The 12,700-nt window shown below is 38.4% G+C and overlaps 1 protein-coding gene across 3 annotated transcripts; it reads right to left on the bottom strand.

Moving 5' to 3' along the window:
- Nucleotides 1-37: 37 nt before the first annotated feature.
- Nucleotides 38-11,985, bottom strand: traf6 (TNF receptor-associated factor 6). 3 transcript variants are annotated; one of them, XR_014029662.1, is made up of 8 exons: nt 11,775-11,985; nt 10,778-11,076; nt 9,649-9,799; nt 3,725-3,883; nt 3,270-3,341; nt 3,064-3,141; nt 1,137-2,650; nt 38-643 (listed from the first exon to the last, which is right to left on the bottom strand). XR_014029662.1 is itself a non-coding variant. In XM_081359087.1 (7 exons), the coding sequence occupies exons 2-7, from the start codon at nt 11,074-11,076 to the stop codon at nt 1,793-1,795; spliced, it is 1,617 nt and encodes a 538-aa protein (XP_081215213.1). In that variant the 5' UTR covers nt 11,775-11,985; the 3' UTR covers nt 38-1,792. The 3 variants fall into 3 exon arrangements, 2 of the variants coding, with proteins under 2 accessions (XP_081215213.1, XP_081215214.1); XM_081359087.1 differs by having other exon boundaries at nt 38-2,650; XM_081359088.1 differs by having other exon boundaries at nt 38-2,650; nt 11,394-11,818.
- Nucleotides 11,986-12,700: the final 715 nt, after the last annotated feature.

Raw genomic sequence — 12,700 nt, 5'->3', positions numbered from 1 at the left:
ATCTGTGTGGGACTAAAAATGCACAGGAAAGACAGAAAACAGGACATTAACAATAATTTATAAAAGACACATTTGAGCACTGAATATTTTGATGAAAAAAAACATAATATGAAAAACGATTTTTGTCAGATTTCCAGTGTCAATACAATTATCAGATTAACTTGCATACATTAGTCCATCTGATTAAAGAAAATATACTTGTTTTGTCAATGATGTTCAATGAAGAAAGTAGAACATTCACACATGTAAGCAATATTGGACACAAATTAAGTAACTGGTGCCATCTGCATTAAAGGTGCGGTCACATTTACTGTCGTTTTGCAAATTTTCCAGTTATTTCAATACAAATCCACGCAACTGAAAATTTCACACGAGGCCAAAATAATCCCCAGGCAGTTCAAATTCATCACGTGGAATTTGCGGCCTTGACCATCAACTTGTGCTTAATCCATTGCTACACTATTGACAAGACCATTTTTGTCAAAACTTCACTAACGTGATCGCACCTTAAAGGAGTAGTTCACTTGAAATGAAAAAATGGAAATGAAAATTACCCCATGATTTACTCACCCTCAAGCCATCCTAGGTGTATATGACTTTCTTCTTTCAGACGAATACAATCGGAGTTATATTAATAAACACCCTGACGCTTCCGAGCTTTAATCGCTTTGCTTCAGAAGACCTTTATTAAAGGGATACTCCACTCTAAAATCATTTACTCACCCTCATGTTGTTTCAAACCTGTATGAATTTCTTTCTTCTGCTGAACAGAAAGGAAGATATTTAGAAGAATGTAATTAACCAGACAGTTTCTGGGTCCCATTGACTTCCATAGTATATATTTTTTCCTACTATGGAAGTCAATGGTACCAAAAACTGTCTGGTTACTGACATTCTTCTAAATATCTTCCTTTCTGTTCAGCAGAAGAAAGAAATTCATACAGGTTTGAAACAACATGAGGGTGAGTATACGATGACAGAATTTTCATTTTAGAGTGGAGTATCCCTTTAACTCCCCAGAGCCGTGTGGAGTTCTTTTATAATAGATGGATGCACTTTTTTTGGGCTTTAATCTGATGGTTGCAATCCACTGCCATTATAAAGCTCGGAAGCATCGGGGTGTTTATTAATATAACTCCGATTGTATTCGTCTGAAAGAAGAAAGTCATTTACACCTAGGATGGCTTGAGGGTGAGTACATCATGGGGTAATTTTCATTGTAAAGTGAACTACTCTAAGTAAATGCACATTCTGAAGTCGTTAAATGAAGCTGATGCACCAGATTCAGTAGAGCCACAGTAAACAGTGCTACTCTGTACTATTGATGCTTTGAATCGTCAGATCTTGTCAAATCAATGAAAATGATGTATTTTATGAAAAAAAAAGAGCAAAAACATTTTATTTAAACTCAAATCACTTACTGTTGCGTTGGTCGGTAAGGCAGCAAAAATTAGCAGTTGAATGTAGTTTTGTGAAATTAACTTGTGGAAACTAACACTTAGCATAAGCAGCACCATTACACAATGTTTTACACCCTTTAGCTTGGTTGACAGGACATTCAGTGAAATTGCTAATCATAGAGAAGTTTGTCGATTGATTGATTGCACTGCACTATAATGTTTTGCGAAACATTTGTATATAAAACATTTTTCACCACAGACAGGCATTGCGAGTTATGCAACCATCATTCCTTAGCCTGGTAATAAAAGTCTAAAAAAAGGTTTAGCTGTTATTTTCTTCGCTTCAGCAGAGTGTCTATGAGAACTTGAAAATGCAGGAGCGATGTAGGACCTCAAAGTGAAGGTTCTGGGCCCCGGGGTTGGACCCCCTCCCTCCTGAGGCTAGCATCGAATCGAGGGGTGGCCTCGCAGCGCACCAACAGCACGTCCTCTTTCACAAACCCACGCTGCCGCAACGCCTGTAGGTGCAGGAAAGTAACATAGCCGAAACCCTTGGGGTTGCGTTGCACGGTGGGCCTCTGGAACGCCTGTAGGTCTGGCTTGGTCTCCATCACTTCCACGTGGTGCTGCCCCTCGACCTGGTCCAACACTGCCAGTCGGATCGTACCCTGGAAGGGCCAGGAGAGCTGGCTGTCAAACTCACCCTGCATAGTGTGCACGAAAAGCGAGATGTAGTTGGAACAGCGAGGGGCGCTGGGGGTTTGCAGATGCAGTCGGAGACAGAGTTTGTACCCCGGCCGGCCCGTGTAAAAAGGTGGGCTGTGGAGGACTATGGGCTGACCAGCCTCCTGGTTGCGCAGGTGGATTGAGAAGTTCTCCAAGCGCCACACGTAGATGCCTTGGTACTGCTGGGCTTCCAGCTCTCGGGTGGCCTCTTCCAGTGAGCTCAGCTTTCGGCGTAGTTCGGTGACCTGGTTTTTCTGTGTTTCATTGTGGATGCACAGCTCCCGGATCTGTTGGTCTTGACGCACCAGCCGACCCTCCAGCTCCAAGACAGTCTCCCGCAGGTTTACCAGCTCCTGTTTACACTGGCAAGAATCTGGCGCCCGGGAAGAGGCACCACGTTCGTCTGACGGAACCGACGGCATTAGGCTGCCATTGAGAGTTTGGCTACGCAGAAACTCGGCCATGTAGCGCATGTGCATCTGTGTAAACTCCTGCATGTGCTGGGCAAGTTCATTTCTCGGCATCTGCAACACATTTCCAAAGAATTAAAAAGGTGTTTAAAGTTTGACGTCGGAAATGTTTTTAAAAGAAATCTCTTCTGCTCAACAAGGCTGCAATTATTTGAACAAAAATACAGTACAAAAAAGTAACATGAAATATTATAGCAATCTAAAATAACTGATTTCCATTTTAATATAAAAGCGATGCTGAATTTTCAGCAGACATTACTCTTCATAAAGAATTATAATATGTTGATCTGGTGCTCAAGAAACATTTATTATGATCAATGTTGTAAACAGTTGTGCTGCTTACTATTTTGGTGGAAAGTAAACTGCTAGACATTTTTTCAGGCATCTTTGATAAATAGACCAGTGAGCTCAGCTCAGTATCTATTTGAAATAGAAATGTGTTATACAACAGGAATCTCATTGCCCACCTTTTCACGACAACCAAAAGTGCTGAAAGTACAGGCTACAGGAGCTTTCAGACAGTCTGTGTCACAGTGCAATGCCAACTGAAAACAATAAGAACAGATTCATTCAGCTTTATAGTTCCATTATGTATAATTTTAGGTATCAAACAGAGTCAATTACTGTTGTGCCTCAGGTAAAGCGCATATTAGTGACAAATCCTCTGACACACCTGATCCCGAATAAGCTCCATTTCGCAATATTCACACACTGTATTGGCGAAGGGACAAATCTGTTCATGAATCTACACAAAAGGAAAAAAAGTTTTAGACCACTAATGTTACACAAGTGTTGTTGTCAACTTAAATTAATAAAACTAAACTGGCATAACAATTAATTACAGCTAAATATACATTTTAAAAAACAAAAACTATTAAATGTCAAAAAGCACATAAAATTACTAAAACAAACTAAAATTAAAATGAACTGAAAAATATACAAATAAAAGCTAATTCAACGTATTAATACTTCAATAGTAAATAAATAATACTAACACAACAATGATGTTAGATGAGAAAAAATAGAATACCAACATTTTTATAATCCCTGCTTATGGATCTACTTTCAAAACAATTTTATGCCAGTCTAAAAATATCCAGTATGTGAAGAGGAATTAAAGGTTTTCACCTGTTTGTTAGCATACACAAAACTCCCTGCGCAGGCAGGGCAGGTCATGAGCCGCTGTAAGCACTGCTGGCTCTTGTGTTCATCCAGATGGCTCTTACGAACAGACTCCAGACACTGAGGGCATGGCGCTGTGGCAAACTTGCACTGAGACAAGTGTCTCTGAGGAAGAAAGAATGTAACAATTAAACAAGTTGCCACCTGTTCATGACTGCTCACTAATGAGTTTGAAATGGCATTTATGAAAGGTCTTTCTCGAGTCGTCGATGCATAACATATCTATGAACTTTTTTAATAAATAACAAGATTTTAAGTCAGAATGTTAGGTTCTGCAACAGATTTTTTTTCTTGTATTTTAAACCCATATTTAAGAACCTGGGGCCAGATTCCTGAATTATTCTTAAGAAAGAAGTCAAAGGGGACCTTTTATGCAAAATGTACTTTTATTGTTTTTAAACATTATGTGTCCCCAGTGTGTTTACACAACCACCCTATTTTGGTATTAAAAAAAATCCATTCATCCAGTGTTATTTTCCCCTTAAATCTGACCGACTTAGCTCCTCCCCTGAGTGAGCTGTACACAGTCATGTTTATCTCCTCGCCAGTGCATTTAACAGCAGCATTCAAGTACGAAATGTATTCATTTAATAAAGCTATTAAAGTTATTCAATCAAGAGCAGTGAGTGATTTTCTGTTTTTCTTTTGTTGTTTAATTCATATTAACAGTATACAGCAGTAGGTAGTGTATATTACGCTGCTGTCACTTTAATACACAGATCTAATATACACATGCAATTTTCTTACTTGATGTTTACGTTCTCTGACATAACATGTGTTTGTGAACTTTGTGTGTTTTTAACATAACCTTGAGTGTATTTGACAGTTAAAGCGCAATAAGATGTGAAAGAGAACTTAGTTTAATACTCACGGATGTGTGCACTCAGAAAACCATATCAGAAATTTAGACTAATATGGCTTTAAAACGCATGCAGAATATAAACTTTTATGACGATGAAGAACTGCAATGCCATGTGAGCATGTTCGCAATAGAGATTATAATCAAGACCAAACAGATATTTTAGTTTTTGGCAGAGTATTCGAGGCACGAGCTGTAAAGGATCCGCCCTCTCCTGGAAAGCAGGATGGGGAGCAGCAGCTCATTTGCATTTAAAGATACATGCACAAAAACAGCATGTTTTTCTTCCACTAAAAAATTTACAACATGGTATAATACATGATCTGTGGGGTATTTTGAGCTGAAACTTCACAGATAAATTCTGGGGACACCTGAGACTTATACAGTGAGGAAAATAAGTATTTGAACACCCGGCTATTTTGCAAGTTCTCCCACTTGGAAATCATGGAGGGGTCTGAAATTGTCATCGTAGGTGCATGTCCACTGTGAGAGACATAATCTAAAAAAAAAAATCCAGAAATCACATTATATGATTTTTTAACTATTTATTTGTATGATTAAGCTGCAAATAAGTGTTTGAACACCTGTCTATCAGCTAGAATTGTGACCCTCAAAGACCTGTTAGTCTGTCTTTAAAATGTCCACCTCCACTCCATTTATTATCCTAAATTAGATGCACCTGTTTGAGGTCGTTAGCTGCATAAAGACACCTGTCCACCCCATACAATCAGTAAGAATCCAACTACTAACATGGCCAAGACCAAAGAGCTGTCCAAAGACACTAGAGACTAAGGCTACGTTCACACTGCAGGCTGAAACGACCCAATTCCGATTTTTTTGCCCCTATGCGACCTGTATCTGATCTTTTCATGACAGTCTGAACGACACAGATCCGATCTTTTCAAATGCGACCCAGGCCACTTGGGTATGTGGTCCCAAATCCGATACATATCCGATCTTTTGAAATGCGACTTCAGTCTGAACGGCCAGGTCGCATGTATCCGACCCGCACGTCATTGATACGCGAAAAATGTCATTATTCTGCATTGAAGTAACGTTAGCAGCTAGTCTTCGGTTTGAAAACGGACTGCATATTCGTCGAGCTGAGGTAAATCTGCCGAACGGGTCGACCTTGACAAGCCCGTTAATTAAAAAAAAAAAAAAGCCCACGGCCATTATATATACGTTATGTTAACTTATTTATGCTGAATCTGATATTAGATAGGTCAGCGGCTGCTGTCTGGCTCTTGTGTAACGGTCGCTGCGTGCGCTCGTGTGTGTGTGTGAGTGAGAGAATCACAGTTAGTTAAGCAGTTAGCCTTTGTTAAAGCAGAGACGGGCTCTGGTTAAAGTTTAGCTACTTCCGCAAACAACAAGTGACGTCGTTGACCGTTGAGTACTCTTCTGCGCATGCGGGTCACTTCTGGGTCATTTCACGTTCACACAGGAGATCACAAAAGGTCGCATTTAATTGGAAATGTGAACGGCCTTGCAAAAAAATCGAATTTTTTCAAAAAATCGGAATTGAGCATTAAGCCCTGCAGTGTGAACGTAGCCAAAATTGTACACTTCCACAAGGCTGGAAAGGGCTACGAGGAAATTGGTGGAAAAAGGAGCTTGGTGAAAAAAGGTCCACTGTTGGAGCAATCATTAGAAAATGGAAGAAGCTAAACATAACTGTCAATCTCCTTCGGACTGGGGCTCCATGCAAGATCTCACCTCGTGGGGTCTCAATGATCCTAAGAAAGGTGAGAAATCAGCCCAGAACTACACGGGAGGAGCTGGTCAATGACCTGAAAAGAGCTGGGACCACCGTTTCCAAGGTTACTGTTGGTAATACACTAAGACGTCATGGTTTGAAATCATGCATGGCACGGAAGGTTCCCCTGCTTAAACCAGCACATGTCAAGGCCCGTCTTAAGTTTGCCAATGACCATTTGAATGATCCAGAGGAGTCATGGGAGAAAGTCATGTGGTCAGATGAACCAAAATAGAACTTTTTGGTCATAACTAAAGGAGTCATGGGAGAAAGTCATGTGGTCAGATGAACCAAAATAGAACTTTTTGGTCATAACTAAATTATTCCTCCACTAAATGTGTTTGGAGGAAGAAGAATGATGAGTACCATGCCAAGAACGCCATCCCTACTGTGAAGCATGGGGGCGGTAGCATCATGCTTTGGGGGTGTTTTTCTGCACATGGGACAGGGCGACTGCACTGTATTAAGGAGAGGATGACCGGGGCCATGTATTGCGAGATTTTGGGGAACAACCTCCTTCCCTCAGTTAGAGCATTGAAGATGGGTCGAGGCTGGGTCTTCCAACATGACAATGACCCAAAGCACACAGCCAGGATAACCAAGGAGTGGCTCTGTAAGAAGCATATCAAGGTTCTGGCGTGGCCTAGCCAGTCTCCAGACCTAAACCCAATAGAGAATCTTTGGAGGGAGCTCAAACTCCGTGTTTCTCAGCGACAGCCCAGAAACCTGACTGATCTAGAGAAGATCTGTGTGGAGGAGTGGGCCAAAATCCCTCCTGCAGTGTGTGCAAACCTGGTGAAAAACTACAGGAAACGTTTGACCTCTGTAATTGCAAACAAAGGCTACTGTACCAAATATTAACATTGATTTTCTCAGGTGTTCAAATACTTATTTGCAGCTGTATCATACAAATAAATAGTTAAAAAAATCATACATTGTGATTTCTGGATTTTTTTTTTTAGATTATGTCTCTCACAGTGGACATGCACCTACAATGACAATTTCAGACCCCTCCATGATTTCTAAGTGGGAGAACTTGCAAAATAGCAGGGTGTTCAAATACTTATTTTCCTCACTGTATTACATCTTGTAAAAAGGGGCATAATCGGTCCCCTTTATGAAATGTATTAATAAAAAGATAACTTCTAATAAGTTCATAACAATGCTCCTAAGTTCAATTCTTGAAAAATTCACATTCTTGAAAGAGTCACGTTTTCTAATGTCCTGTGTATTTTAAATAGTAATTTTTTAAGAGTCCCAAGATGGTTTGATCTGTTGCATTCATTCTGTTTGATTTCACTAGTTAATTTTAAATGGTCCTGTGGTGTGACTAATTCATTTTTAGTTGCAAGTGCAAATATTTAAAATACATTTATGCATTTAATATACTTTTAACACCAAGTAGCGTATTCCTGCAATACTGAAGACTACAGTTTTTAGGACCGCTTTTTAGAACCCAACTTTTTTTTGTATGTACTATTTTATATCACTTACTGTCCAATTCTGTATTTATATTATTAATTTTCAGGAATTATTTTAAGACCCACTGTGGTGAAAATGTATATTTTTTATGTTGTTTATATGTCTATGTGGTGTTTTTAATATGCTTTAAGACAAACCATGTACAAATTCATAAGTCAACACCATTGCTGAGTATGTTCTCCTTAAAACTGCTGTGAAAAAAACGCAGTTTGAAATCGCCGGTATTTTTTACGTCCTTACAAACTACCTTGTAACCAATCCCGTCAATGTGCCGGTAAGCATTAACTATGACTACTCTGAAGCAGGGGAGTCTCAAGAGAAAGAAGCAAGGTTATCCTGGCATATTTTTCTGTGAAAAATGAAAAATCGGGTACATTTAGCAATATAGACGGTGAATTATGTATATTATCTATATAACACTGTTATGATGAACTATATGCCTTTCTCCACTGACATTCTAAGTTGTTCAAAGCGTTTCTAAGGAAGATTTTTAGAAGGCAACTGTCTGACTCTGAGATGGTGAACAGGAACAAGGTTTATATAACATTAACAGCACATTATTAGCTGTTTGATAACATGGTCTTATTAATTACTGTTTTGTGTCCGACATTGTAGAGAGCGATACATAAAACACATTACCATTCTGATACTTCGACGAGTTGACTGAGTGGATCTCTGAGATGGCGTGATTAAGAGGAGACAGGGCTAATTTGCATTTAAATTATCTGTGTATACTAAAAGTTTTAAGTGATAAAAATATTAACTACGGGGGACTCTAAATTTAATTGATATATTGTCCTAACCAACCCCTAACCCTAAACACAACCATTGGTAAACCTCATGATATATTTAATCTAATTTCAGTATATGAGCCCCTATATTCAGTTTTCTTGAAAATACTATTTTCAGTGTTTGTGTGAGACCTCAATTCATTAGCCATAGTGCAAGCGTGGCGCTTTCCATCTGATGTGTGACCCACTTACAGTTCAGTGCTACAAACTAGTGTGTTTATTAGTACGTTAATAAATTTAAGTTCAAATTCAAGTTTAAAATGGCTGCTCCTGCTCTTATGTTCAGGGTTTCTGCAGGTATCTTCAGATTAAATCTAATGCTTTTTAATGCCATTTTTTTATTTCTAATGCCATACATGACCCATGACTAACCACAGATATATATATAAGTCCATATGTTTGTTAAATAAAAAAAATACTCGATTAATCAAAACAATTTCTGTAATTAACCGTGATTAATGAATCGCAATTAAAAACATTTACATTTTTGTAGGTTTATATTTAGTTTATATATTTCTATAATGTATTAATTTCACAGTTAATCTCCAAATTAATGTAGAACCAACATAAAGACAGTATATTTCAAATACTTGTTTAATGGCATCTTTTGATGAATGAAGGTCAGTACACTGATACTAATACAGTTATTGATGTCTGGATAAAAATAATGTTGTTTGAAAGATTAAAATTGAATGCTTTTTAATGTCATTTAAGGCCTTAATTTTCACAAAATCCATTAATGCTTTTTAATGCCCCGCAGAAACCCTGTATGTTATAAATAAAGTGGAAAGATAATTAAAAAAAGAATAATTTCCATTGGTCGTCTTAGCATCTGTTTGTTAGAAGTTGGAATCAGGTCTCTGTTCGAGTAGAATTGGCTAGGTGACGCTGTCACAAAACACTAGGGTCCTAGAAATGCAGTTAAACTACATCCTCTGGTACTGCAGGAGTACAGTATTGGTCAAACTAGCAGATTTACCTCCAGTTGGCGCAACTCCATTTTATCACTGCATCCTGCATTAGGACATCTGATGGTGAGCGAGAGGATCTCTCGTTTGGCAAAGTTATCAGGGAAGAGCTGTTCCTCGAGCAGCACCTCATTGTCAACTGGACATTTTTGCCCCGTGTCCCTGCCAGGCAGAAAAAGTAGTTTTAATACTGTAAAGCCTGGCATATGGTCAGAAAAATCTGTTTTAAATAAATGGAGCAGTTTATAAAATCTTTAGACAAAAAAAGGTTTGCGTATTTGTTTTTTGTTGAGTATCATATTTGATACATCAGGCTTTATGGCTCATATAGTATATGGGAGAATATGAAGCTCAAATCTGAGAAGGAATAAACACCTCAATTTTACACAGAGGCACAAAATGAGCAAAAATACACTGCTTAGGGATATTTCACCCAAAAATTTAAATTCTGTCATTAATTACTCACCCTCATGTCATACCAAACCCATAAGTATGCATGTTCACTGATCAATATATATGTGAATAAAAGCAGCCTGTTCATCATATTAAGTGATCGTTTCTCTTCAGAAAATTTGGACTAATCCACTCAATTCATATGGATTAGTTTTACAATCTTTATGAACTTTTTGAAGCATCAAAGTGGTAGTTGCTTAGATGTCTATGGTGGGACAGAAAGCTCTCAGATTTCATAAAAAAAAAATCTTCATTTGTGTTCCAAAAGAGTCTTATGGGTTTGGAACGATGTGAGGGTGAGTAATTAATGACATAATTTTCATTTTTGGGTAAAATTATCCCTTTAAATAAGTTGCTTCAGTCAAGTAGGTGTTCATCTTGAAATACTACGAACAATATAAAAAATGTTTTGTTTTCTTCATAAAAATCATTAAAGGATTCACAGCAAAAAAGACATGTGAACCATGACCTAATGCTGTTGGTTTTTTAGAATAAAACTAAAATTACTTTTACTTACTAAAAAAGTATAAACTATCAATCAGACAAAAGAATGTAGTAGATTGTGTGCAACAGGTTTTGCAGCAAAGTTTTGGTCCGTTGATAATTTAGAGGCCGTAGCAATTTGCCTATGAAATATGATACAGTAGGTTTCACAGGGTCAATTTTGAAAGTGACAAATACACTGACCTGATGGACTTCCTGATGCACGAGTTGCAGAATCGATGCCCACATGGTGTCTGTACTGCCGAGCGGAGACCCATTAGACAGATGGGGCACTCATACTTGCTCTCTAGTGGAGGGTCAAACTCTACATCATAGCCTTGCTGGTCTGGGGGGATACTAGAAGAGACACTGATGGTGGAGGGGTTCTCTGTCGGGCTCAGATATGAATCTCTCTCTTTCTCCATGGCCAATGCACAACTGGAGTATTCGCCCTCACAGCAGCCATCATCGAGGCTGGACTTCTCCATGTCGTTGCAAGCCATCTGTAATCACATCAAGAGAGTGTTATATGTTGATGTGTGAAAATAATAGATAATCGTCCATACAACACATATAACTGCAAAACACAAATCTGGCCCCCAAAATACATGGTGCTTTTCATATGATCTGGAAGTTACACTGAAATTGATCTCTAGATTTTCAAAACATCAACATATGTATGCTTTCTTAATTGCACAGAGGATGTGGTCACAGAACAGATATTAGGTGGATTTCCGCTATACTAATGCATAGAGGGAAGGCATGGGATGAGAAACTACAGGCCTACTGATGTATTCATCTTTAAACTAACGTAACTTACTGTTTCCTCACGAGCATGCTGGGCGGGGCTGATTTGTGGGAGAAACTTTTCTCTCTTAACAAGTGGAAAGGTACTTTTTTTAAGTCCAAAATACCCACATTGCACATCGTAAAAGTAAAATGTACATCTGTAAAAGGTTAAACGTATCTTCCATCTAAATACTGAACTAAATTCAAAGTCAATACGTGTAAAAAGGCGAAATCAGCTAACCAGTCACAACCGACGGTTAACGTTAACTTATATCAGCAACTTTCCTGCCATCGCCTGTGAAACACACATTCTAACCTGACATTATTGTTGTTATAATACCACAAACGTCTTGCTATAACATATGATTCGATTGTAGATGACAATCTTCCGTAATAGTTTTAATTTACATACCCTGGCTCGGTCCGGCCTCGCTGTCTACTACAGCTTCCTGTATTGACTCCAAACATTCAGCGCATAAGCGAAACGTCACTGGCCCAAAACTCCCCTCGTGACTCTGATCCCAGACCTGCGCTCCTAACCGTATCCTCGCGAGAATCACCGCGATGTCGACGTCTCTGTTGGCCTCAGATCGGCGCTCACTAGCTCATATCCGACCGAGTTCAGTGACGGGATTTTACTGCTGTAAAGTTACTAAACTGAATGGTGAAATCCACGAGATGGCGCGGTTACCTCTGATTCTAAAGCAGAGAAGTTATTCACCAAGGTGACAGCAGCGTCAGTAAATAACTTGCTTGAGACCATTACATCACTCTGCTATTTTGGTCAATTGTAAAAAAAGAAAAAAGAATAAAAAAGCAAAATTATTTGTGTGTAGGCTATTTAGTAAATGCTAACTCATCATGATGCTATCCAAGAGTTGACTTGGCTCCACTGTCCTCATGATAACTTAACTGAAAGGTAACACAGCTGACTGACCAACCACATGGCATTTTCTTAATCAGGTTAACCTCAAATTTGAATAGGCTATAGCCTATATTTGAATTAAAATTATAAAAAATTTAAAACCCTAACGATATACCCAACATAGGCTGTGTCCAAATGGATGCAGCCTCTTTATTGGGACAAAGCTATAGTTTACAGTCAATCATTATAGGCCTATTCTCATTGACAATCTGTTATTGGAGATAAAATACTGAGGTAAAAAAAAGAGAGGACACTTACAATAATGTGTTTAAAATGTCCATCACATACAAAATTATGTTTTGATAAACCATTTGTTAGTTGCAAGGGTTGTTTGGTTAGTATAGGCTTTTTATTTGACAGAACACAATAGAGCTGAAATTATCCTCTGGTCATTCTAATGTAAAAAAAAAAAA

The sequence above is a fragment of the Scardinius erythrophthalmus genome, assembly GCF_964197995.2.
Source record: "Scardinius erythrophthalmus genome assembly, chromosome: 2".
NCBI classification, from domain to species: Eukaryota; Metazoa; Chordata; class Actinopteri; order Cypriniformes; family Leuciscidae; genus Scardinius; species Scardinius erythrophthalmus.
This window is presented reverse-complemented; position numbering and strand designations above follow the sequence as displayed.

What these genes read in the sequence shown, in the direction of transcription:
- traf6 (XM_081359087.1), bottom strand. Translation starts at nt 11,076, where the DNA reads ATGGCTTGCAACGACATGGAGAAGTCCAGCCTCGATGATGGCTGCTGT. An exon ending in TGGAGTTGCGCCAACTGGAG is followed by an intron (nt 3,884 to 9,648) that starts GTAAATCTGCTA and finishes TTTCTTCCTCAG; the next exon opens with AGACACTTGTCTCAGTGCAA. An exon ending in TGGAGCTTATTCGGGATCAG is followed by an intron (nt 3,142 to 3,269) that starts GTGTGTCAGAGG and finishes TATTGTTTTCAG; the next exon opens with TTGGCATTGCACTGTGACAC.